The 25,813-nt window shown below is 46.7% G+C and overlaps 1 protein-coding gene across 1 annotated transcript in view; it reads left to right on the top strand.

Moving 5' to 3' along the window:
- Window positions 1-21,597: 21,597 nt before the first annotated feature.
- The window catches only part of PDZRN4 (PDZ domain containing ring finger 4), a 469,963-nt gene continuing 465,747 nt past the window's right edge, over window positions 21,598-25,813 (top strand). Inside the window, exon 1 of the mRNA XM_069228854.1 lies at window positions 21,598-21,941. Within this exon, the coding sequence (XP_069084955.1) occupies window positions 21,873-21,941 (69 nt within the window). The 5' untranslated portion in view covers window positions 21,598-21,872. The remainder of the gene's footprint in view (window positions 21,942-25,813) is intronic.

Raw genomic sequence — 25,813 nt, 5'->3', positions numbered from 1 at the left:
CTGGCTTCGCACCTGGGGCAGTAGCCTTAGGGACCAACACCACTGGGCTGGCCCAGGGACTACTGGATTTCTCGATAACCCCTAGAGTCAACATCTTGGAGACCTCCTCCTTGATGCTGGCCTTCACCTTATCCGACAACCTGTAAATTTTGTTCTTCACAGGGAGACTGTCACCAGTGTCAATATCATGAACACAGAGGTGGGTCAGTCCAGGAGTAAGGGAGAACAGGGGGGAGAACTGCTCCAACAGCTCATAGCAGTCTCCTTTCTGGTTTAGAGTCAGGGCGTCAGACAGAATGACCCCGCTTACTGACCCATCACCTTCCTGGGCAGAGAGGAGGTCGGGGAGAGGTTCACTCTCCTCTTCCATTCCTTCATCTGTGACCAGAAGCATGTTGATCTCCGACCTCTCAAAATGAGCTTTTAGTCGGTTCACATGGAGCACCCTTAGGGGATTCCTAGGGGTTTGGAGGTCCACTAGGTAAGTGGCCTCCCCTTTCCGCTCCTTTATTTCAAATGGGCCAGACCAGCGGTCCTGGAGAGCTCTGGGCTCTACTGGCTCCATTACCCACACTTTGTCTCCAGGTTGAAACTCTACCAGGGTGGCATTCTGGTCATACCAGTGTTTCATTACCTCTTGACTGGCCTCAAGGTTACTTTGGGCCTCTTTCCAGAAGCGGGTCATCTGGTTGCGGAGGGCCAACATGTAGCTGACCACATCCTGAGGGGGTGTCTTTGGAGCTTTCTCCAATCCCTCCTTGACAATGCTTAAGGGTCCCCTGACAGGGTACCCGTAGAGTAGCTCAAAGGGACTGAACCCTACCCCCCTCTGGGGGACCTCTCTGTAGGCAAAGAGAAGGCATGGTAAGAGGACGTCCCACTTACGCCTCATGGCCTCAGGGAGGCCACCAATCATGCCTTTCAGGGTCTTGTTGAATCTCTCCACAAGACCATTAGACTGGGGGTGATAGGGTGTGGTGAACTTGTAGGTTACACCACACGCATCCCATAGAGACTTCATGTATGCAGACATGAAGTTAGTGCCTCTGTCAGACACTATCTCCTTGGGGAACCCCACACGGGTAAATATCCCCATCAGAGTTCTGGTCACCACCGGTGCGGTTACAGTCCTCAGAGGGATTGCCTCTGGGTAACGGGTGGCATGGTCCACCAAAACCAGGATGAACCTGTTGCCTAAGGCAGTTTTGGGGTCCAAGGGACCAACAATGTCGATGCCCACCCTTTCAAAGGGGGTGCCAACGACAGGAAGTGGAATCAGGGGGGTTTTAACCCTTTTTCCTGCTTTACCACTGGCCTGGCAGGTAGGACAAGATCTGCAGAACTTATCTGAGTGTGTCCTCATTTTGGGCCAATAAAAGTGGGTGACAAGCCTGTTAAAGGTCTTGCCCTGCCCCAAATGTCCTGCCAGGGGAATGTCGTGAGCCAGACCCAGTAGGAAGGTTCGGTAACATTGGGGGACCACCAGCATACATGCTGCCCCAAAGGCCGGAACCTTAGGCTCACTGTAGAGGAGATCATTCTCCCAATATAGGTGGTGATTGCCAGAGGCGTCACCTGCTGCCTGGTTTGAGGCTTGTTTCCTCAAACCTTCCAGAGTGGGACATTCTTTCTGCGCCTTGCAGAATTCCACTCTGGTGGGTCCACCCTCAACTTGCCAGCCAGCAAGCTCAGGTAAGTCACCTAGGGTGGCAATGTCTTCCCCAGTTGGCTCGGGAGCCTCCTCCTCAGGAGCCCCGTCAGCCACTGCAGGAACTTCTGGGGCCGGTTTCCCGCGCCCCTGGTCCCTCCTCCTGGCAGCTCTCTGGGCCATCGTTCCAGGCTCCAGATGCCCTTGACTTCCCTCTCGGTCAGCCATGGACCGTGTGGTCATGCAGACCCACTCAGGTAACCCTAACATCTCCAGGTGATACCTGAGCTCCACTTCTTTCCAAGCAGTGTGCTCAAGATCATTGCCTAACAGACAATTTACAGGCATGGCAGGACTCACAGCTACTTTCAGAGTACCAGAGACCCCCCCCCACTCAAAGGGAACCAGAGCCACCGGTAGGTGACTCTCGCGATTGTCAGCGACTATGACCTGGTGGAATGTATTAGGGACTATCTGCTCTGTTGACACCAGCTGACTCTTGATAGTAGTCATACTGGCTCCTGTGTCACGCAGAGCCTCCACCTTCTGCCCATCAATGGTGACCCACTGCCGGTACTTGGAAGTATTTTTGGGCATGTGGGCCTTGGGCACCATTTCTCCTTCTCCCAGGGACACTAGGGAAATCTCTACCTGCTCCCCAAAGCTACTTGGGTCCATCTCCCCCCCGAGCGCTACACTAGTCAACCCAGGTGCTTGTCCGGTAGTGGACGGTGCCCTCTTGGGGCACTGTGGATCGCCTTTGTAGTGACCATACTGGTAACACTCCATGCATTTGGGGCTAGATCTCCCTGACTTGTCATATGTCCCTGGCTTTTTCCCAAATTTGGAAAAGGAAGGGTTGCCACCTACTCCCTGGGAATTCTTTTGATGGCCTTTGGAGAGTTCCTTATCTGCAAGTTTATCTCCCCCCTCTTTCTTCTGTTGGGAACCCTGACCACCTTTGTGGGTGTCCCCCCCAGGTACCTTCTTGGACACTCTGGTGCTAACCCAGAGGTCCGCCTCCTCAGCAAGCTTCCTGGGATCAGTCAGCTTACTATCCACTAGGTGCTGGCGCAACTCTGTATAAGTAGTATTAAGCATATGCTCTCTCAGAATCAAGTCATATAAACCTTTATAATCTGCTACTTTGTTGCCCCGCACCCATCCATTCAGTGCCTTACTGGAGAAATCAAAGAAATCTACCCATGTTTTTGTGGTTTGTTTGGTGCTGTCCCTGAACCTCTGACGGTATCCCTCAGGGTCAGCCCAAACTTGGCAAGTAAAGTGGCTTCTGAAGTGGGTATGTGTTTTGATCAGGTTGATCCAATGTGAGAAGTGTGTCCCTCCCCAATGGCGGCACATAACCCCACAAAGCTACCCCCCATTGCCCTTCAGGAACCTCATGAGCCCTTAGTGCAACTTCATAAGCAGCTAACCATTTATCTATGTCATCTCCCACCATAAAACTGGGCACCACATTTTTGGGTATACGAACCTTCTTTTCTCCAGCAGGTCCTGTCTGTATGCTGCCACCATTATTGCTGGATTCAGACTGTCTTGCCTTGAACTCCAGCTCCTTGAGACTCAGTTCATGAGCCAACAATAGTTTCTTTTCAGCCAAAGCTCTTTCAGCTTCCACCTGTTTGGCTGCTCTTTCAGCTTCCGCTTGTTTGGCTGCCCTTTCAGCTTCTGCTTGAATCTGTTTGGCTGTTCTTTCAGCTTCAATCTGTTTGGCTGCTATTTCAGCCTCAGCTTGTTTGGCTTCTCTCTCTGCCCTCCTCTCCTCCTGTTGAGCCTCAATTTTCAGTTTTGCCATTTGCAATTGGAACTCCCTTTCTTCTCTCCTTTCCTCTGCGGTCAGGCTTTGCATAGAGACACTGCTCCCTGGTCTGGAAGGGGGCACAATTGCAGTGGTAACACCATCCACCGATAGTGAAAATTCCTCTGAGGGGCCATGTTCTGGATCCTCTTCCTCATCATCCTCTAAATGGGCTTCTGCCCAGGCCCTCAGCGCCACTTGAAAGTCCTCCTTTCTGGAGGCCTCTTGGGTGGGTACCCTCAATGCCCAGCAGAATCCTCTTAGTTGTTTGACCGTATATGCATCCAACTGGACTAGGTCAAAGTCCCCTGTCTGAGACCCAGTCAGAGACATGGTGAGAGAGGATTTAGTTTTTGAAAATTGTCAGGAAAAAATCGGGTTTTCAAAAAGAGATAAAAACCAAGTTGACCTTCAACTGTGGGTAGATAGTGAAATACTTAGCTACTGTATGTCACTGCACAAATGCAAGTCCTATCCTCACCGCTGATCACCAATGTTAGAAATGGGGTTTTTGGTTGGCAGTCAGGTTACCCCCTGTCCAAGCAAAAGCCCTCACTCTAGTCAGGGTAAGTCACACACAATCCAAGATTATCCTGTGCCCACCCTCTGGTAGCTTGGCACGAGCAGTCAGGCTTAACTTAGAAGGCAATGTGTAAAATATTTGTGCAATAAATCATACAATACCACCATATAGCACCACAAAAATACACCACACAGTGTTTAGAAAAATATATAATATTTATTAGGATAATTGTAGGTCAAAAAGAATAAAGTTGCAATGGAAAATTGTAGAAATATCACGGAAAAGTGATATAAAGTGTCTTAAAGTCTTTAGAATATAAACAAAGTCTCTTTCAAGCACAAGTACCTGGTTGGGAGTGGAAGAATCTCCTCATAGGGCCACAAGAGAAGAGATGCGTGGAAAAAGGGTGTGTGCGTCGATTTCTCCCCAGCACACACGGACTTGCGTCGTTATTTTCCACGCGGGGAAGTCGGGTGTCGTTTTCCGGTGCGCGGACAGTCTCTTTCTGTGGATCGCGGGGATTACCAGATGTCCCGGGTCTGTGCGTGGATTTTCCTGCTTGTTCTCCGGCTGCGCGTCGAAATTACGATCTCACGGCAGGCGTCGCGTCGATTTCTCCTCTAGACTTCGATCTGCGGGGCTGCACGTTGAAATTACGATCTCACGGCAGGCGTCGCGTTGATTTCTCCTCTAGAGGTCGGGTGGCGTTGTCCTTGCGAGGCCGTGCGTCGGATCTTCGATCGTCCCAAGAGCGTCGCGTCGATCAGCGTCGGAGTGCGGCGTTTTTCTCGCCGCGAAACAAGCTGTGCGTCGAAATTTTCTGCGCACGGAGCGTCCAAGTAAAAGAGAGAAGTCTTTTTGGTCCTGAGACTTCAAGGAACAGGAGGCAAGCTCTATCCAAGCCCTTGGAGAGCACTTTCACAGCCAGACAAGAGTTCAGCAAGGCAGCAGGGCAACAGCAAGGCAGCAGTCCTTTGTAGAAAGCAGACAGGTGAGTCCTTTGAGCAGCCAAGCAGTTCTTCTTGGCAGGATGTAGTTTCTGGTTCAGGTTTCTTCTCCAGCAAGTGTCTGATGAGGTAGGGCAGAGGCCCTGTTTTATACCCAAATGTGCCTTTGAAGTGGGGGAGACTTCAAAGAGTGGCTAAGAAGTGCACCAGGTCCCTTTTCGGTTCAATCCTGTCTGCCAGGGTCCCAGTATGGGGTGTGGCAGTCCTTTGTGTGAGGGCAGGCCCTCCACCCTCCCAGCCTAGGAAGACCCATTCAAAATGCAGATGTATGCAAGTGAGGTTGAGTACCCTGAGTTTGGGGTGTGTCTGAGTGAATGCACAAGGGCCTGTCAACCAAGCCCAGCCAGACGTGGATTGTAAGGCACAGAAGGATTTAAGTGCAAAGAAATGCTCACTTTCTAAAAGTGGCATTTCTAGAATAGTAATATTAAATCCGACTTCACCAGTCAGTAGGATTCTGTATTGCTATTCTGGCCATACTAAATATGACCTTCCTGCTCCTTTCAGATCAGCAGCTGCCACTTCAACAGTGTATGAGGGCAGCCCCAATGTTAGCCTATGAAGGGAGCAGGCCTCACAGTAGTGTAAAAACAAATTTAGGAGTTTTACACTACCAGGACATATAAACTTACATTGGTACATGTCCTGCCTTTTACCCACACAGCACCCTGCTCTAGGGGTTACCTAGGGCACACATTAGGGGTGACTTATATGTAGAAAAAGGGGAGTTCTAGGCTTGGCAAGTACTTTTAAATGCCAAGTCGAAGTGGCAGTGAAACTACACACACAGGCCTTGCAATGGCAGGCCTGAGACACGGTTAAGGGGCTACTGAAGTGGGTGGCACAACTAGTGCTGCAGGCCCACTAGTAGCATTTAATCTACAGGCCCTAGGCACAGATAGTGCACTCTACTAGGGACTTACAAGTAAATTAAATAGCCAATCATGGATAGACCAATCAATAGTACAATTTACACAGAGTTCATATGCACTTTAGCACTGGTTAGCAGTGGTAAAGTGCCCAGAATTCAAAAACCAACAGCAACAGGTCTGAAAAAATAGGAGGAAGGAGTAAAAAAAAATGGGATGACCCTGTCAAAAAGCCAGGTCCAACATGACCCCCCACCAGCTTAAAGCCAGGGGAGAACAATCACTATTCTGATGTACTTCCCTGTTTGAGGCGACAGAACAAGGACCCAGGCCCACAACAGCAGGGGCATGCTCCAGTTCTTCGCCTACCTGACTCCAATTGGATCCCTCTGTCCACACTCTCAGGGCCCACTAAGCCAACCCATGGGGAACCTTTCTCCTTACCTGCGGATACCATCTGTACAGCACCTAACCTTACTTTGCTCACAGACGTATCCCAGGAGCAGGATAGTACCACCAGGACCAACATAGTGGTGGTGCCCACTATACCCCCGGGGTGTGACACTTGTCCCCTCCCCAGGGATAACTCTGTCCACCCGGACAGCAAGCCACAGTGGTTACTGACAGCTGTCAGGGATGAGAGCCAGGCCCCAGGCCTCTCAAAGCTCTCCCACCACTGTGGCTGTGGAGAGTGGGGGGCGGTAGCCCCAGGTGCTGGGCACCCTTTAACCACTCTCCGTTCCACCAGGTCAGGGATGGCAGCCTGAACCTGGTCCTTCCCTCTGGGGCTCTGTACCCTCCCTCCTGGAGCGGTACCCCTAGAGTCCAACATGGTCAGGGTGCTTATAGAAGCCACCCTGTACCATTCCTCCATCAGTGCAGGGCTGTTAGCCTGCAACTGGCCCACCAACCTGGGGTCTGTACCTTCAGGTTCGACTAGGGCCTGGGGTGAGGCTTCCATCCCCTGCCCTCCCTTCTGGGGTCCAGCTACCTCCAACTTGGAGTGGCCTCCTCAGAAGACAACATGGTAGGGGCACTGTTATCAGTAGCCCCTCCCTCCAGGTCCGGGGGGACACCCTGAACCTGATCTTCCAGCCCAGGGTCTGTACCCTCAGACTGGATCACTGCCTGACAAACCAGGACTTTCTGGGGGGCACACCTACCCACCACCAGGTCAGAGTTTAACCTCTGAACCTGGCCATCCAACCCAGAGTCACCACCCTGAGGTTGAACAATTGCCTGGCACCCCAGGACTTCTTGGGGGGCACGCCTACCCCCCACCTGGTCAGAGTTTAACCCCTGAACCTGGTCATCCAACCCAGAGTCACCACCCTGAGGTTGAACAATTGCCTGGCACGCCAGGACTTCCTGGGGGGCACGCTCACCCCCCACAAGGGACACACCGTCCCCAAGGGCCACACAAGAGTCTGGCTGGTGCATGTCTCCTGACCTCTGCCCATCTGGTAGAGTCTGGATCTCCCCCAAACCAGAAACGGTTTCACCTGGGTCATTCCTGGGGGGCTTTGCTCTCAGAGCTGACCGCTGACTCTCCAGGGCCTCCACTGGGGTCCGCAACCCCCTCTCAACCCTCTGTCTGGACTTCTGCACCCCCTCACCAGGAGTGGTACTGCTAGACACCAGAACTGGTGGGATGCTGGCTACAGTCACCCCCCAAGTTCTTCTGACACTGCGGGATCTCCCTCAACAGGTGGCCCTACGGTACAGGCTAGGCTTCCCTCCTGGCGTTCCCTCATGGAACCCTCTTGGACCTGGGACCTACCTGGGACACTACAATCCTCTTGCACCTCACTTGGTTGGGAAACACCTAGACCACTCCCTTCTGCAGCACCCCCAAATGCCATTTCAGACTCTCTGGTACTCATCCAGAAGTCTGCCTCCATTATAAGCACCCTGGTGTCAGAGAACTCACACTCCACCTGGTGTTGGCGTAGCTATGGAAAATAAGGACCAGACATATGCTTTCTAGCAATTACCTCACTCTGCCCTTCACATGTATTAACCACAGTACCCTTCACCCAACCATCCAGTGACTCAGCCTTGAGAAAGCACTCTACATCACCCTCCTGAGACTGGTGAGACAGTATCTGACTGTCCCTGACACTCAACCCATACTCTTCTGGGATGTCTCCACACTCTGTATCCAGGACGTCCACCAGGGGGGAACCCTTTTCCCTGTCACTCTCTTCTAGAGCCAGTAAAGTGTCCCTCCCCCCAGTAGGAATATGACTCCCTGTGCCAGTTCCCCAATCCTTCTCAGGGACCCTGTGCTTAACGGGAACTACCTCATACTCTTGAACCGCCTGGGGTGTGTCAACTCCCTTCTTCAAGTTGGGCACCACATCTCTGGGCTTGTGCCCTTCTTCAGCAGTACTGGATGCAAGATTTTTGCTGCCACCTTCTGAACTGGACTCAGCCCTTCCGGCATCCAGTTTCAGCTCTTCCCAGCTCAGCTCCTGAGCTGCAATCCTTTCTTTTTCCTGGGCTAAAGCTCTTGCCACCTCAGCCCTTTCAATAAAGTCATCTAGCTCCTCTCTCCACTGCTCTGCCTCTAGGATCCATTCATTTTTCACTGGTTCTCTTTCCTCATCTGAGTAGTCTTCCTCCTCATCTGAGCAGTCCTCCTCCTCATCTGAGGAGTCCTTAGTCATTTGTTTTTTTGCTGCCTCTTCCTCTGCCCATCTGTCTTCCCCCCAGGTTATGTAGATATCTAGCAGTTCCATCTTAGTGGATCTCCTTGATATAGGAAGTCCCCATTTTCTGCAAAGCCTCCTTAGGTCAGCCTTAGTGAGGGATTCAGTAGGCACAATGTATGACACACGGTAGATACCCATTCTCAATCTGATAAGGTATCACAGGCAAAAAACAAAATCCAAAGTCCAAAATATCAATAATATATCCAGGAGGACATCAGAGAACCAAAATCAAAAAGATGAAAAATCAAGTTGACCTTCAACTGTGGGTAGGTATTGAAATACTTAGCTATTGTATGTCACTGCACAAACACAAGTCCTATCCTCACCGCTGATCACCAATGTTAGAAATGGGGTTTTTGGTTGGCAGTCAGGTTACCCTCTGTCCAAGCAAGAACCCTCACTCTAGTCAGGGTAAGTCACACACAATCCAAATTATCCTGTGCCCACCCTTTGGTAGCTTGGCACAAGCAGTCAGGCTTAACTTAGAAGGCAATGTGTAAAGCATTTGTGCAATAAATCATACAATAACATAATATAGCACTACAAAAATACACCACACAGTGTTTAGAAAAATATATAATATTTAACTGGGTATTTGCAGGTCAAAACGATCAAAGATGCAATATGAATTTGTAAAGATATCACTAAAATGTGATATGAAGTGTCTTAAGTCTTTAAAAAGCAAACAAAGTCTCTTTCAAGCACAAAGTACCTGGTTTGGAGTGGAAAATCTCAGCAGAGGGCCGCAGAAGAGGAGATGTGTGGAAAAATGGTGTGTGCGTCGGTTACGCCCCTTCACACACTGACTTGCGTCATTATTTTTCACACAGGGAGACGTGCGTCGTTCTACGGGAGGAAAAATGGTGTGTGCGTTGGTTGCACCCCTTCACTCACGGACTTGCGTCGTTATTTTTCACTCGGGGAAGACGTGCGTTGTTTTCCGGTACGAGGACCGTTTCCTTCTATGGATCGCGGGATTACCAGATGTCCTAGGGTTTGTGCGTGGATTCTTCAGCTTGTTTTCCGGCTGTGCGTCGTTCCACGAGGCTGTGCGTGGAATTTTCTTTCTCGCGGCAGGCGTCGCGTCGATTTCCCCCCTGGAAGTCGGGTGGTGTTGTCCATGCGAGGCCGTGCGTCAAAGTTCCGGCCGCCCCGTAGGTGTCGCGTCGAGCAGCGTCAGTGTGCAGTGATTTTCTCGCCGTGGAGCAAGCTGTGTGTCGAAATTTTCGGTGCACGAAGAGTCCAAATGAAAAAGAGAAGTCTTTTTGGTCCTGAGACTTCAGGGAACAGGAGGCAAGCTCTAACCAAGCCCTTGGAGAGCACTTTCACAGCCAGACAAGAGTTCAGCAAGGCAGCAGGCCAACAGCAAGGCAGCAGTCCTTTTCAGAAAGCAGACAGGTGAGTCCCTTGAGCAGCCAGGCAGTTCTTCTTGAGAGGATGTAGTTTCTGGTTCAGGTTTCTACTCCAGCAAGTGTCTGATGAGGTAGGGCAGAGGCCCTGTTTTATACTAAATTGTGCCTTTGAAGTGGGGGTGACTTCAAAGAGTGGCTAAGAAATGCACCAGGTCCCCTTTCAGTTCAATCCTGTCTGCCAGGGTCCCAGTAAGGGGTGTGGCAGTCCTTTGTGTGAGGGCAGGGCCTCCACCCTCCCCGCCCAGGAAGACCCATTCAAAATGCAGATGTATGCAAGTGGGGCTGAGTACCCTGTGTTTGGGGTGTGTCTGAGTGAATGCACAAGGAGCTGTCAACTAAACCTAGCCAGATGTGGATTGAAAGGCACAGAAAGATTTAATTGCAAAGAAATGCTCACTTTCTAAAAGTGGCATTTCTAGAATAGTAATATTAAATCTGTCTTCACCAGTTAGCAGGATTTTGTATTACCATTCTGGCTATACTAAATATGACCTTCCTGCTCCTTTCAGATCAGCAGCTGCCACTTCAACAATGTATGAGGGCAGCCCCAATGTTAGCCTATGAAGGGAGCAGGCCTCACAGTAGTGTAAAAACGAATTTAGGAGTTTTACACTACCAGGACATATAAACTTACACCGGTACATGTCCTGCCTTTTACCCACACAGCACCCTGCTCTAGGGGTTACCTAGGGCACACATTAGGGGTGACTTATATGTAGAAAAAGGGGAGTTCTAGGCTTGGCAAGTACTTTTAAATGCCAAGTCGAAGTGGCAGTGAAACTGCACACACAGGCCTTGCAATGGCAGGCCTGAGACAAGGTTAAGGGGCTACTGAAGTGGGTGGCACAACCAGTGCTGCAGGCCCACTAGTAGCATTTAATCTACAGGCCCTAGGCACATATAGTGCACTCTACTAGGGACTTACAAGTAAATTAAATAGCCAATCATGGATAAACCAATCAATAGTACAATTTACACAGAGAGCATTTGCCCTTTAGCACTGGTTAGCAATGGTAAAGTGCCCAGAGTTCAAAAAACAACAACAACAGGTCAGAATAAATAGGAGGAAGGAGGCAAAAAGTTTAGGGATGACCCTGTCAAAAAGCCAGGTCCAACAATCTGGGACCTCCATTCTTCACTAGGAAGTTGGTTTGCACTACGAGGAAGACATCTTGTCATTTAGGCCAATGGCCTTGTGGCGCTCCATACGGCAAAACAGGAGACTAAGCTCACAAATGCCATTATTCTGGACTGTTTAAACTTGGACTCCCTGTTGAAAATACTATGGCTGCTATATATTGAAAAAATCCTTAGAACGACCTTTGGTTTTTCAGGGGTCCAAAAACCGGATGATATGCTCTCACTAGTGAAACCCTTTATTAAAGCTACAATGTTAGAGAATGGGACAAGGGAAAGAGCCATAAAAGATGAGGCAAAGCAAACAGTGGCAACATATAACTCTATGAATCTTGCAAGTGCCTTCACTCCCATTTAACATAGGTCACAAATGCTCAACATCGCTTTGTGTTGCCTAAATTAAGGTTGGGCATTATACACCATCTCGTGGCAATACCTACTCTAAAACAAATGAAGATACAGGCTACTCCATGCCAATGTAATGGAACTTCAGGACAAAGCACTTTGCACTTTATGCTATTTTGTCGGTTTTACTCCTCCCAAACGTTCATTTTCTAAAACCTATTTTTCTGGAACACAATATTAGTAATTATAAAGTTGCCTTGCACTTTTTGATTTCGCTAGAATCACCAATTATCTGTTTCTATGTAGCATTCTATATTTGTACTGCACTTTATATCAGGAAACAAATGAGGTAGTTGTTTAAATGTAATCGTATATAAGGAGATCTCTGCCAACATATGCTTGGGCAATGGGTTTTTGTAGGTCATTTGCACTGCATTTTTTGCTATAATATTGGTTAAGGTATTTACAATTTTCGGTATTTTATGATTATGTATAGTACTGGGATATGAAGCTGACTCTCGTTTTTATGGGTGAGCGCAAAGCACTCTGTCCCATGCTGTAATCTCTCTTTGGGCTTCTAACCATGCCCATGTCATGTCAGTCACTTTCATTGGTTTGTGGGCTTGCCTTTTAAAATCCACTTGCTTTCATTTGTGAAAGGCATGCATACATCATGTCTTTTCCTGTGTTTAGCCCACCTACACTGCACCGGTAAACTACTGAAACCATTTGAGGCACAATGTTTTCAGCATGGTTTCCGGACTACTTTATCTTTTTATTTTCCATGCAGCGCGATCGTGCTGGGGTTTACATAGCGCAATCGCGCTCGCTTCAATTTCAGCGTGATCGCGCTGCATTTTACATAGAGCGATCGTGCTGCTTTTTTTTCTTGTAATTTGTGTTTCAAGAAAAGTCCAGTTAGGAGTTTAAAATGCTAATAGCTCTAACTCGAGCAAATGTGAGACCCATTGCATTGCAAATGCTTGTTTTTATATATGAGTAATTAGTTATTTGTTATAATGTTATAAATTGTATATGCAAAGCACTTTATGCTAGTGTATCATCAAGCTTCTATGGATCCCAAAATGCTAGCCGGAGATGATATTACTTAAATGTTGTGGATGTTTTTAAAAAAAAATGTAAATTTTTGTGCTTTTATGGCCTATAGTGATAGTGCCGAAAGAAAGATTTTTAAGACTAAGACTGCCTTCTCCTCTCTGCCTCCAAATGCAGCAGCTGTGTATGCCCACTAAAATAAATATCTTGTGTCTTTGTCTTAAAAATGGGCAGCAAAGAAAACAAGCATGTGCAATGCAACGGGTCTCACATTTGCTCGAGTTAGAGCTATTGGCATTGTAAACTCCTAACCGGACATTTCTTGCCACACAAATTAAAAAGAAAAAAACAAAGCGCAATCGTGCTGAAATTGAAAATGGAAAAACAGAGCATGATATCGCTATGTAAACCCCATCGCGATGACGCCGCGTGGAAAATAAAAGGAAAAGTAGTCCAGCAACCATGCTGAAAACATGGAGCTTCGTATTACAGGTGCTGTGTAGGTGGGCTAAACACTGGAAAAGGCATGACGTATGCATGCCTTTCACGAATGAAAGCAAGCAGATCTTAAAAGGCAAGCCCACGAACCAATGAAAGTGAATGACGTGACATAGACTTGGTTAGAAGCCCAAAGAGAGATTACTGCAGGGGACGGACCGCTTTGCGTTCGCCCCTAAAAATCATGTCCTGACTTAAGAACCTGGTGTTTCAAAGCAATCTTACCTTCTTGATTTCAGAAGCGATTGTTTTAAATATGCAGCATTTGTTTGGGTCTTTGACAAAGGTAATAACTGCCCTCCCATTCCCTATTTTACGTTTATTGCTTTGTTGTCCTAGTGTGGAAGATTGTAAATGTAAATCACAGATCTACCCCCTTACTACTTGTGGCATTCTTGGCTGACTCCTTCAAAAGTCCCGACCTAAAATCGAGAAATATTTAACGCTTTAGGTTGACATTTATAGTTAATTTAGTTTTGTTTGTGTTTTAATGTAGTATTGCATGCATAAATGAGTATCTTGTTTTTACTCATGCAGAGTTTGTAAATCCTCATTTACTACTGTTACACACAAACGTCCTATTACTTTGTTTTCCCTGAGTACTGAAAAGTAGGTTGCGATGGAGAGCCACACAGTGTGAGTAATGAAAGTAAGGAGACAGTGGCACAGGGATATAACTGCAGGCCTTTGATTTAGTGAAATGACCGGTGTCCCTGCTGCATTCCTTTTTTAGGGTTGAGCCTGTGAGTGCATGTGCAAGCATCTGACTTGCGAGACTCTGTTCTGTGCAGTAAAGGGCTTAGAGCAGGGGCGGTTCCTCTGCAATGGCAATGGAGCATCGTCCCACTGGCTACAAGCCAGCAGCTGAAAAATTAAAACAATCCCACTAGGTAATCTGCTTTGGCATAATACCAAGGGCATAGGAGGATCCGCCTGTGCTTACTATTTTCTATTTTTAATATAGTGCTGCTGCTTGCAGATTGTGGCTGTCTGTGGGTTCTCAATCAATCCATCAATCAAACAATCAATCAGTACTTGTAGAGCACGGCTTATCACCTGTGGGGTCTCAATGCAGTGCTATGGGTGTGCTGATCTCTCGAATAGCCAGGTCTTGAGCTCCTTCCTGAATTGCTTCAGTGAAGTGGTCTGTCTGAGGTTGAGTGGTAGAGCATTCCATGTCTGGGCTATGAGGTAGAAGAAGGATCTGCCACCGTCCGTGCTTTTTCTGATTCTGGGAATGGTGGTGAGAACAAGATGGGAGGATTGGAGTTGTCTGTAGAGGGTGTAGAAGGTCGGGTAGGCGGTGGTTGTGGTAGTCTGGTCCTAGGTTGTGAAGTGCCTTGTAGGTGTGAGCCAGTAGCTTAAAGGCAATGTGTTTGTCAATCTGGAGCCTGTGGAAGTGTCTGAGGTGGGCAGAGATATGGCTGTGGTGTGGGATGTCCGGGATGACTCTGGCTGCTGCGTTGTGGATTCTCTGTAGCCTTGCTTGTAGCTTCTTTGTGATGCTGGCGTAGAGTGCATTGCTGTAGTCCAATTTGCTACTGACCAGGGTGTGGGTGACTGTCCTTCTAGTCTCTGTGGGAATCACTTGAAGATCTTCCAAAGTGGAAGCCGTCTGATGGGACAGCGTTGACTTGATGGATCATGGAAAGTGTGGAGTCCAAGATGATGCTCAGGTTGCGCATGTGGTCGGTGGGGGTGGGGGCATTTCCTAGTGTGGCTGGCCACCAGGAGTCATCCCAGGTGGAGGGGGTGGAATCGAGTACAAGGATCTCTGTCTGATCTGATGGTCATCTTGGCATGAATCATGCCTCTTTTAGGCCTGAACCATCATCTTCATGTCAGATTTCCTGGTGGAGTTGCCAATGGACTTAGCCCACTACTCCGACCCACTACCTATGCCGTAGGGGAACAGAGGCCCACTAACCACAAGTGATAGTTCATTTTCAGCATATGGAGAACAAACTGGAGCTGCCCCCCTAGCTCCATTGCACCAACTTGCTAATCTTTTCCACCCTTCTGTCATTTACAATTAGTTGGTAGCATCTATGGGTGGTCATAACCAGTGCTTAATTTGAGCTCGTGGTTGTAGGTGGGCCCATGAATACTTATGTTTGGGGAAGGGCACTGACTTACGTTCATGCCTAACTTTGATCCAGAACAAGAGAAAGAAATACACAAATGGGTGAAAAAAGATGAAAGAATTATATAAACACAGTGACAAAGGGGAAAGGCAGCAAGGAAAAATAACCTTTACGAGTGAGATAAAGATTAAGAGGCCATGAGTGTTTGGCGATGGAATGAAGAGGCATGATGTGGAATCAAGAGGCATGATGTGGAATCAAGGCTATGCCGCCTTGATATTTGGCACCCTGACCTTCGATACTGAAGGCCATGGGTGTCTAAGCAAACCTTTGTGCCCCAGCACTTATTCATTCAAAGTTTACTCACTGGTCATACCACAGAGGAGAGGAACAGACAAAACTGTATGTAGGTTTTGAGAATTTTGCATGTGAATTTCAACAATGAGATTTGACAAGTAGTGCCTGGAGTTTTTGATCCTGATTTCTTCTGTTGCCCGGGGAACCCTACCCACCTCAGACACTTTTGAAAATAAGATCCTCAGGGAAAGCTATTCTGACGTACGTAGCTTGTGTGCATCACAAGGGGGACCACATCGATATTTGTGGCTGGTGTTGGCTGGCACTGAGGGAGCCTACCAACCCTGGCATTTCTAAAAACTAAAGACCCATGGAAATCCTGAGTGATAGGAGATAATGTAATTTGAGTCCACCCTACATATGAGAGTTCGACTGAAATCGTTTGTCTACCCAGCTTTTTTAGGACCTTTCGGAGCCTTTGTGAGGCTGGCATTACCTCAGGACAAGATGTTGCACAGCTGGTCTGCAGGTAAGAAATTATGAACCACACTGTATTCCTAAGACCTAGGAAAAAAGATAATTTCCTATAACATATTGTTGTGAGCCCAATCAGTCCCTGATCCTGACAGTGTGACAATAAACATGCCATTGTCCCTATTTGCTTCATCCATACCTTTGTCTCCTCTCCTGGCCTATATAAACAGAAGAAGTAACAAAACTATCTGAACCCAAAGCTGAAAATTGCAAATAAATATGTTGCGAGGTTGCTGAAATATCAAAACTTGACTCACCAGCTCGTAAATTGTGTTTATCCAGTGTCCACTTAATTTAATGTACCATAACTTCTGAAAACCAGCTCCCATCCCCACCCCGCCTAACCCCTCCGCCCCAGCCCCGAAGGGTGGGAAAAAGTCAAGCTTGACTGGTGATTTCAAAAGTTGCATCTCTTGTCTAAAGTCACCACTAGTATAGGAAAAATCCAACTATATTCGCATTTGCAGAGATATTGTATTTTCTATTGAAATGCATGCAACATGGTGTATGGGCACTGGGGCCACCTATAGTCCTCAAGAATTATGGATTCCCATAGAAAGTAATGTCCATGGAAATTGCTTGATGGATTTTGGCTCCTCATTTCCCCTTTACTTCCTAATCAGTGTTTCCAAACCTACGTGGACCAATTTTGGTGGTAGGTTTCAAGATGGGCCTGAGCAATTTCTCACTGCCACCATGGATTTCTCACAACTGTCAAGCTTTGAAGTGCTGCATAACCACTGCTCAGTGAAACATTCTGAAAGAGTCCCCCTTTGAAATGTAATGACCAGATCACATGACTGCTGAAGTGTATATGAGAGAATTATGCTTGAGCATGTTCTTTCGACTGTCAGGATCCACATACTGTGTTAAGGACCATGGACCCGGTACTCCTGCAAACCAATGAAAACGCCTTGCTCTTGACCTAACTTGTAAAAGACGTTACACTCAACACTGAACTGCCATAAATGCTTTTATTCTCATCTCTGTAGCTAGTAGGGTGGTTCTGGAGTCTGTTTTTCTTTGTTCAGCTTCATTTTATGGGTAGTATTTAGTTTTGTATTCAAAAAATAATTGTAGTTTACAAAGCAAATCACTGACTAAAGTAGGAGCTATACTTGGGTATTTCTTAGTGTGTAATGAGATCCTTGTCCAAACCACACCTTGTGTAAGTCCTGGGCTGAATTTATTAATTATTTTGAGAGGCAAGTGCTAATGGGGAGTAGTTGATATTCTTGTTTTTGTTCGTGGTCAAATATATAGTAGGGTGTCCCTATGACACCTCTGGAAATTAACTATAGTTGTAACAATTGAAGCCTACTAACTTCTGATTTACCTCGAATATTCATTCACAGAATGTCATTTTTGGGAAAAATTAACCAAGCACAAACACACTATTTTGCCCGGAAGACATTTCCATATTTTGAAGAATAACAAACTTTTGCCATGTTTTGATGATTTTATCAAGCCCCGTGATCTAAATCACAATACCTGAGAATCATTATAATCTCCAATATGTAGGAAAAATGGATGAAAATGTGTCCTGGAAATCGTTTTAGGAGAAAGCTATAGGAGCATAAGCACAAATTACACCAAATGCCAACAAAACAAAAGGGCACAACAAGGTGGGGATTTTTTCGGATCGACTGTCGGCTCCTATGAGCTGAAAATTGTGAATATGTGTTTTAACATAGAGGCTATGTTTTATTTTTAATGGGAGGTGTAATTGCTTGTGTTTTAAAAAGTTCTTCCCAGTTAAGTGTAACTTTAGATGACATAGACTCATGTTCCTGAAATTGTAGACCATTGGCCTTTGTATTATTATACCACCCTCGCATGCTACATTGTGGTAAGGTCGGTTGGTTTAACTGAGGGGGGGTTGCATGCCGGAGTGGAGAATCCATACAAATATTAACAGCAGCTAGGACACTGCACATGTCATTTTAACACTGTTAGAAGTTTGGTTTCAATGTAACTTGAATTCCGCTGAAATTAGAAATATTTCAGATTTTAATTGAACTCCTGTTACAAATGGTTTATCATTAACAAGTAGCTGAATTATTTTAGCCGTCAACAAGCAGGGTCTTTTAAATTAAGGTAATTAGGTATTTGACCTTTGAGGTTTCTTCGAAAATTAGGTTAATGATCTGAGAAATAATGTGTAAAGGAAGGGTAAGGCAGAAGATAAAGGAAGTGGAATGGTGTTTTGAGGTATATTTCGGGAAGAAAAGTGACGTGACAGTAGGGAAATGGAGGTATATGGTTGGCAGGTCTATCTTTGTACCTGTAAAAGAATATTTCTGAGACAAAGTGTAACCTGCATAGTATCCCTCACCACAGTATCCTAATCACCCTAATGACAAGACAATATGATAATATTGTGAATGCATGAAAATATGTATGTCATTGGGGCAGAGACCAAATACACACTAGCCGAAGACATGTCACACCTGTTATGCCACTATTTGCACAGAATTATCAAAAAAATTACATGACACAGTAGGCATTAACCTAACACAGAAATATAGAGTTGATTTACTGGAAGCAGGCAAAAAGCCATATCTAGATCATTACACAGTGACTAGCCCATAATGATGCACATAATTGTAACAGTACAGCAAAAGGTAAAAGAGAAATAAAGCAGCATTCCGCAGCTCCAAGGCTTGATATGTGATGCTGACAGGGAGAAGGCAAAGGAAGCGGTCCCCAGGGCCGAAATTGACCCGGGGAGGGTGGCTGCATGCCCTCCCTTTTCAAATATGCCCAGGCCCCAGGGTATCACAGGGATAAGGCAAAGAAAGCGGTCCCCAGGGCAAAAATTGGCCCCAGGAGGGTGGCTGCAAGCCCCCCTGCCCATTTTCAAATACACCCAGGCCCCAGGGGATGGTGTCCCAGGGGCTTAAATCAGCCCAGGAAGGAGAGCTGTGTGTCCTCTTTAATATACAACCAGGCCCTGGGGATAGGATCCCTGGGGCCAAAAGCATTTCGTATGTAAACACAATTCTAACTATAACTACCCATTTGCAACCGCCACTGGGTTACATATATATATATACATATATATATATATCAGTAGAGGTTGCCACTAGGTTGTTATGGTTGGGTCAGTTTGTGGCCAGCGAAACAGGGCCTTGCTTTTCACCTGGGTCTGCGGATCCCCCGTGGGTGGATCTGTGGTGAATCCAAGTCCCTAGATATCTATATTTGTTTCCTTTAATAATGCCAAAACTACTCAACAGATTTACACCAAATTACAAAAAAAATCTTATTCTTGACCAAGATCCAGCTTTCTGCCAAATTTGGTGTTATTCGGTTCAGTGGTTCGGGCTGTAGCTGTGTCTAAAATAGCAAAATCCCCATAGACATTACATTGGAAAAAAGCATTTTCGGACCACCCCCTACCCCCTTTTTACTCAGCCCCTGCTTGATGAATCTCCCCAAAACTTTTCAGACCGCAGCTGAACTAACTTGGGCACTCCTTTGAAAATTTTGGGAAGATTTGTCAGACTGCGCCAAAGTTATTTTCAAAACAAAAAAATGCTTTCTCTACGGGAAAGTTGGTCCTAACTGCAACTACCTACTGGCTATCTCCAGTAGGTAATATATATATCTATCTCAATTACACCAGCATAACCTCATATAATTTCATGTAATGCTTTCTACATCTAATTGCAGAAATGACACCATTATGCTACTTGAAGTAATTATTGACAATGTGACAGGTTGTTGTTCTCAGCAAGTGTGTTTTTGCACTATTGTATGAACCAAAAGATGTTCTCATGTCCAAAAGGAAGACAAGGATTCACTTCTTGCTCAAATACAGCACTAAAATGTCACATAATTTCGTGTATTTTTGTCGATTTTTCCTTAATTACACAGATGAAAATTTAGAGAATTTTGCACAACCCTAATAGATATATTCTTAAGAAAGAAAATATATTTAAAATCTATAGCTGACATACTATTAAAGCTGCAAAGTATTACAAATTTTAAATAAAAAAAAAACATAACGCTTAAACACTAGGTTTAAATGTTGTCTTGACTAACTGGATGATTTCACATCTGGCCAGTCAAGCGTATCAGTATAGGTAAATTGAAATCAATTTATTGTAGTTATATATATATATAAGGTACACAGTTCATATTTGCATGCAATCTATTGGATACATGATCACCCTGCATGCTACACGTGTGCACTACGCTCACATATTGTGAGTATTAAGACATACTCAAATGCCACGAGAAGCAGACCTACACAGACTTAACTTTGTAGGTATTCGCAAACATTATCAGTGAATTGTCTGCACATCTAACTTGCATCTGAGTGGGCAAGGTATAAGTACGTAGAGTATGTTGTGGGAGTAAGCGTATTTAGCCGCCTAATTTGTAGTGTTCGCGCCCCTGGCACTTATGGGCCTACACCACATCCGTGGTGGTGGCAGTCTTCCCCTTGGCTGGTTCGGTGTAGGTGACAGCGTCCTGTATTACATTTTCCAGAAAGACCTTGAGCACACCATGAGTCTCCTCAAAGGTGAGGCCGGAGATGCGCTTGACTCCACCTCCGCGTGCTAGGCGGTGAATAGCAGGCTTGGTGATGCCCTGGATGTTGTCCCGAAGCAGCTTCCTGTGCCTCTTGGAGCCCACTTTGCCGAGACCCTTTCCTTGGTTCAGAAAGTGTTGGAAGTGGTGCAAATTTAGCCATTATATATACAGATTGTGCAGGGTTTTTGGTGGAAAGTTATTTCTGTTATACAAAATGTAAGCTAATGTCCCAATGTATGTGTTCGGTTTATAGTTGTAGTGTTAGACTGAAATGCACTTCAATATCTTGCCCTTACGTGTGTAGAATACAACTTGGATACTTAGCACATTGGTTGGAAATGTTTCGAAATCAGTAAAACACTTGTAACCTGTGACCATTGTATACATAAATTGTGCACATCGCGACGTACAGTCTTTGTCTAACCACACACTACCTGACATAGCTTGCTTCAAAGGTAGGTAAGCAATTTAATGCCCCACATAGTGTAGTAACCGATGTATATATGATTCAGTATAACACTATACTGTACCTCGGTGTATGATGTGCCTTAAAATCTCATGTGAATAAAATGATCCATTTTTTCACCTAAGTTCTTACCACTAATGGCGTGGTGGTGGGGGGAGGGGGTGCAGGTTTACAGCTCCATGTCTTTTGTTGCAGAAGCTGTCAAAGGGCAGACATCTATACTGTCCATGTTTGGCTGATGTGACTATGACCTATTTTCATTACAAGAGGTGCACTTTTTAGAAGAGAAAACGAATTTAAGCACTTTCCCTCTATCTATGCTTCAGTGTTTGTGCACCAGAAATGCTTTAATATCAACTGGAGGCAGACGTGCACGGGTGAAATGAAGGGACAATCATGTGGTGCTTCTCTATGCAGAGCTTGACGGGCGATCCGCCCTGCCTGCATAAAAAGGAGATCGCACTGCCCCCGGTGAGTTTTGTTTAACCACACTCCAATTGTTTCTTAATTAGTAAATATTCATCTGTCATCGGCAGCAGCTATGACACCCCTCCCGCTAACACGTTGTGTCATAAATAATCAATGAGGCGGCATTAATATTCATGAGCTGGAATCTGTGTAGTCATGTGCGCTGGTGCAGAGACGGGGGGAGTGTTGTCATGAACTGAGTGGTAACTCGGCGTGTGTGGATGCGAAGATGAGAGATACTTAGGGAAGAGGAGACGGGCATGCTGCTCCCCGGCGCGCCGCATCGCACACCGCCTCGGTGCATGCCTCCATCTCACAGTGGAGTGCCGGTGTCTCCACGCTGGAGTGACTGATGACAAAGTGTAGTCGAGTCCGGAGGGTGATTCCCTGTCAGTGCGTCTGCCATCCTGTGCTGGGGGAGAGGGGAGCCCGGCTCTTCCGTGGTGTGCTAGAATGGGCTGCAACCTGTGTACTTTTCAGAAGAGGGAGGAACACTACAAGCTGCTCTACGAAGTCGCACAGGTGAGAGTGTGTGGACGCTGCATGCCCTGCGATCAGGCGTGAGCGATGTGGTGATGGGCTTGCAAAGTTATCTACTAAGCGTATTGAGTTCTTTACTCTCCCTTTTTGGGTACGAACTTGTGAAATTCGTGCAAACACTAAGTTCATCTGCAGGCTGCAGCATTAAATTTGGGGCAGAGTATGTGGTTTAAGAGATGGGTTGGGATGTGATAAGGCTCTGGAGTGTATTGAGGGATGCTCGTGCATATGTTGATAGCATTTACGGTTTACACTTGGATAGTCGCAGATCTTTCTAAAATATGAAAACTTAATTTCCTAATCCTAGTAGATGAATGATGCTCTGTCGATAGTCGGCATTGTGCCAGCGCTTCTTGTTATTGTGTATATTTTTGTGTGTAGTACAATATAGTACAGCGATATCCAAGCGATGACAGCAGGTTGTGATGACCAAATAGCTTGTGTGCTGCACTCCGCTCCGTGCGTAGTATGGGTATCTTGGTCCGTGAAAAGAATTTCTGCAAGGTATCACTTTGGTGAACACACTGGCATGTACTGTGTGTGGGCGCCGAACCATGGAGAACACGTGTGCTTCTATGTAATATGTTCACGGCGCCTTCCCGCCTTGATCCGGTTGAGTATGTGCGTTAGGAATAGCCAGCCGCCTTTTCTGTATGAGGGGGACATGCCTTGGGGACCCGTCTCTCTGCATGCATCTGTCAGAGAGGGCTGACAGATACATGTTGACAGAGACTGAACGCGCCGCCTTCCAGAGGCGCTGCCGGTGACAGGCGCGTTGCGGGGAGCCCCTCTCAATGTTGGTGGTCCTCTGGCCCAGGGCTGGTAAAGTGCCCGCTTCTCAGCAGTGCTTCCGAGCGCCGGTGGACAAGCATTACCTCCTTTCCCGTCTACCTCTCATAGTCCTTACGTAGTAACTAATGGGAGCTGAGAGAGGTGTGCCCTCCACCAACTATGCGAGATCAAAGTCAGGGTATGTGTGTTTAGGATGGAACATATACAACGGGGAGAAAACATACCCGAATTTCGCTATCCCCACATATAAAGCTGTAACATCGCCCCCAGTTAAAATAAACGCCTGAATGTGTATTGGTGTGTGCGCAGAGATGCGAGGGACGGTTTTGCGTTTCATACGTGTGCGGGACAGGTGTAGGGCCTACCCCTAAGCTCAGGTCGCATTAGCAGGGGCATCGGTCGCAGTCCTGCACACAGACTCCCCGCGGCTCCACGGGGGAAAGGGATCATTTATGCTGTTGCTGCTCTTGCGTGGAGCAGGCGAGGACAAAGCAGAGTGTTTGTTTACAGTTTGGAAATTCGCCTGTTCCATGCTGCTCTCATAGCTTGAGTAGCAACATGTGATCTTAACCATCACAGTCCCCGCTCCTAGACCGCAAGAGCTATGTTGCAAAATGCGAAAAAAAATCCCCTCACTGATCACAATGCCGCGGATGTCAAGCTCCCACAGGGCACCTAGGCGTGTGAAAACATTCTTAACATCGGCGCGTGGCGGCCGCTACCTTTAGTGCAGCAGGTACATTGGCGCCGGGGCGCGAGGGCCCAACGGCTCTACAATTATTGCTTTTACTGCCCAGTTTCCATCTGTGCCAATGCATTCAATTTGAAAAACAAATCCAGCATTAAATGAATCCTCTGCCTTAATTCCTGGGAGAAGCGAGGCGTTTTCCCTGCGGTTTATATGTGGTGGCTGCCCCATCGGCCTCAGTACCTGGTTTGTTGGGCTTGTATCGCAGATAAAGAGTGAAAGAGCACCTGTGCATGCCATAGTTCCCGCCCCCGGTGCGTCCGCGCGCACGCCCGTTTCTGGCTTCGGTCTCGCGCAGTGCCGAGTACGCAGCGCACGTGACCGGAGCCAGCCAGGTGTAGCACCAGGAAACAGCAGCTGTCACCCGGGTGTCTGCCCTGTCAGCAGACCCGGAAGCCGGCATCCATTCACTGACTCGGATACAATAATCCGAATTAGCGTCTTCAAACATTAACACTTGACTCGGCCAAATCCCCTTTTAATGTTATGCTCTGTTGTTATCACGACCACAGGCCTGGCTAGGCGGTGCCTGAAGAACGGGTGGCAAGGCTCTATCGGAGCGAGAGGACAACTGAAGATTAGAGGACCTTGCCAAACATATCTGACTCTATGGGGCTCGTTTATATTCATGCAGTAGAGCACTCCTGGGGCTGCGAGTGTAGTTCTGGAGTGTGGGTACCAGCTAGAAGAACAGAGCGCGCTTTCAGAATAGCCGGCAGTAAGGCACCGAGCCGACGTGCTCAAGGAAACGTCTGCGCCTCTTGACACCGAGACGACATCTAGGAAAGAGGAATCGGAATGTACGCTATTAGCACGGTGGCTCGTACAGTTTAGTGCCCCTAAACAGACCCTCCTCCCACCTCTAACGCTGTCTATTATAAACAGAGAGACTATTGTACCGCCGACCACGCAGAATTGGTAAACACTTTAAAGCTGCCTTCGGGCTAAAAGCATGACTTTTGAGTCGTGCTATACAAGGTCTCACATGCCCGACCTCGTGTCAGTCTTAAGTACACCAGAGCTACTGTTCATCACTCGTGGTGCAATCGAAACATGAATAAATCAAACCATGTTTTCGAGCTAAATTTGCCTCAGATATTTACAAAATGCACTCCCTATTCGTGATTCCGTAACTGGATGACTTGCCATCGATTCTATACAGTGGAGTAATACATAACACTCTCGGGATACCTCGGTGGGTAGGGTGATTGCTGCGGAGGGCTTTGAACACCCCGCAGCACATCGGTTGAAATCTCGACAGAACCACCTTTCATTCATCATTCTTCATTCTGAGGCCTACAGGGAAAGCTGTGTTGAACAATCATGGCACTCGTTTTTATTAAACCAGTGCATGCAATTCAGCTGTGGTAGGCACTGCGTAAATACCCTGCTCGTTTAAAAGCGCAGGGCAGTCATATTGTGCGCATGATTGACATTTTAGTTTTAGCACAGCACCGTAAACTATTCTAATGCACATTCAGTGTGAGTTCGCACTCTTTTGTTTAGTTTCACTAACAGAAGTCATTATACAGAAGGTCGCCGGCACTGGCCTTTCCCCTTTGCTGAGCCGCATTTGAATTCTGTGGAGACTCCTGCGACCTGACCTTTAACCTAGTTCTAAAGGACATTCGTGTTTCACATCACAAAACCTTTTCGTTTGTAGAACAAGCCAGTGCAGTGCTGGAATGTTTCAAATAGCAACTGGCTCTCCTTGTATTTTGTAACTTTATTTTACAAGTAAAGTTTGCCACCCTAGCTAAAATCTGAGAACAGAACGAAAATACAATCTAGGACTAACTGAACAAAGACTTCAATTGATCGTAACGCTCATTACGGTGATAATTAAGCCTCATTAAAATCCGACGGGTCATTTGCTTAGAGGATGTCCTGTTTCCCTCTGTTTATTGGAATACATATATAATGTTCACAATAGTGGATATTCATCTGTTACAAGAAACTCCCAATTGCGGCACATACAGGAACTGAGACACAGGTTGATAATGTGGATCTCGCGATTGAGCCAGGGAAGTGCTAGGATTGCAAGTCAAGTTTCCTGGTCTCAGAATCAGCAAACGCTTATTTTCCGCTCCAACGTGTAATTCTATCCACAGTGTTTACTAATATTCGGCCCTTTCTATGATACCACCCCCCCCTTTCTCTATCTCATTCTGGCTTAACTACTCACCCCTTCCAGACCCCACCCCCTTTCGCTCATTTCAGCTCTCTCCCTCTCCATCTTTATCCCGGCACTGTCCCACACACGTGCCCGTGCTCTTTGTGCCTCTCGCTGACTATATCCCTGTCAAGCCGTCTT

The sequence above is a fragment of the Pleurodeles waltl genome, chromosome 4_1 (assembly GCF_031143425.1).
Source record: "Pleurodeles waltl isolate 20211129_DDA chromosome 4_1, aPleWal1.hap1.20221129, whole genome shotgun sequence".
Classification (NCBI taxonomy): domain Eukaryota; kingdom Metazoa; phylum Chordata; class Amphibia; order Caudata; family Salamandridae; genus Pleurodeles; species Pleurodeles waltl.
Note: the sequence above shows the minus strand (reverse complement) of the source record. Positions and strands in the feature narration are given on the sequence as shown.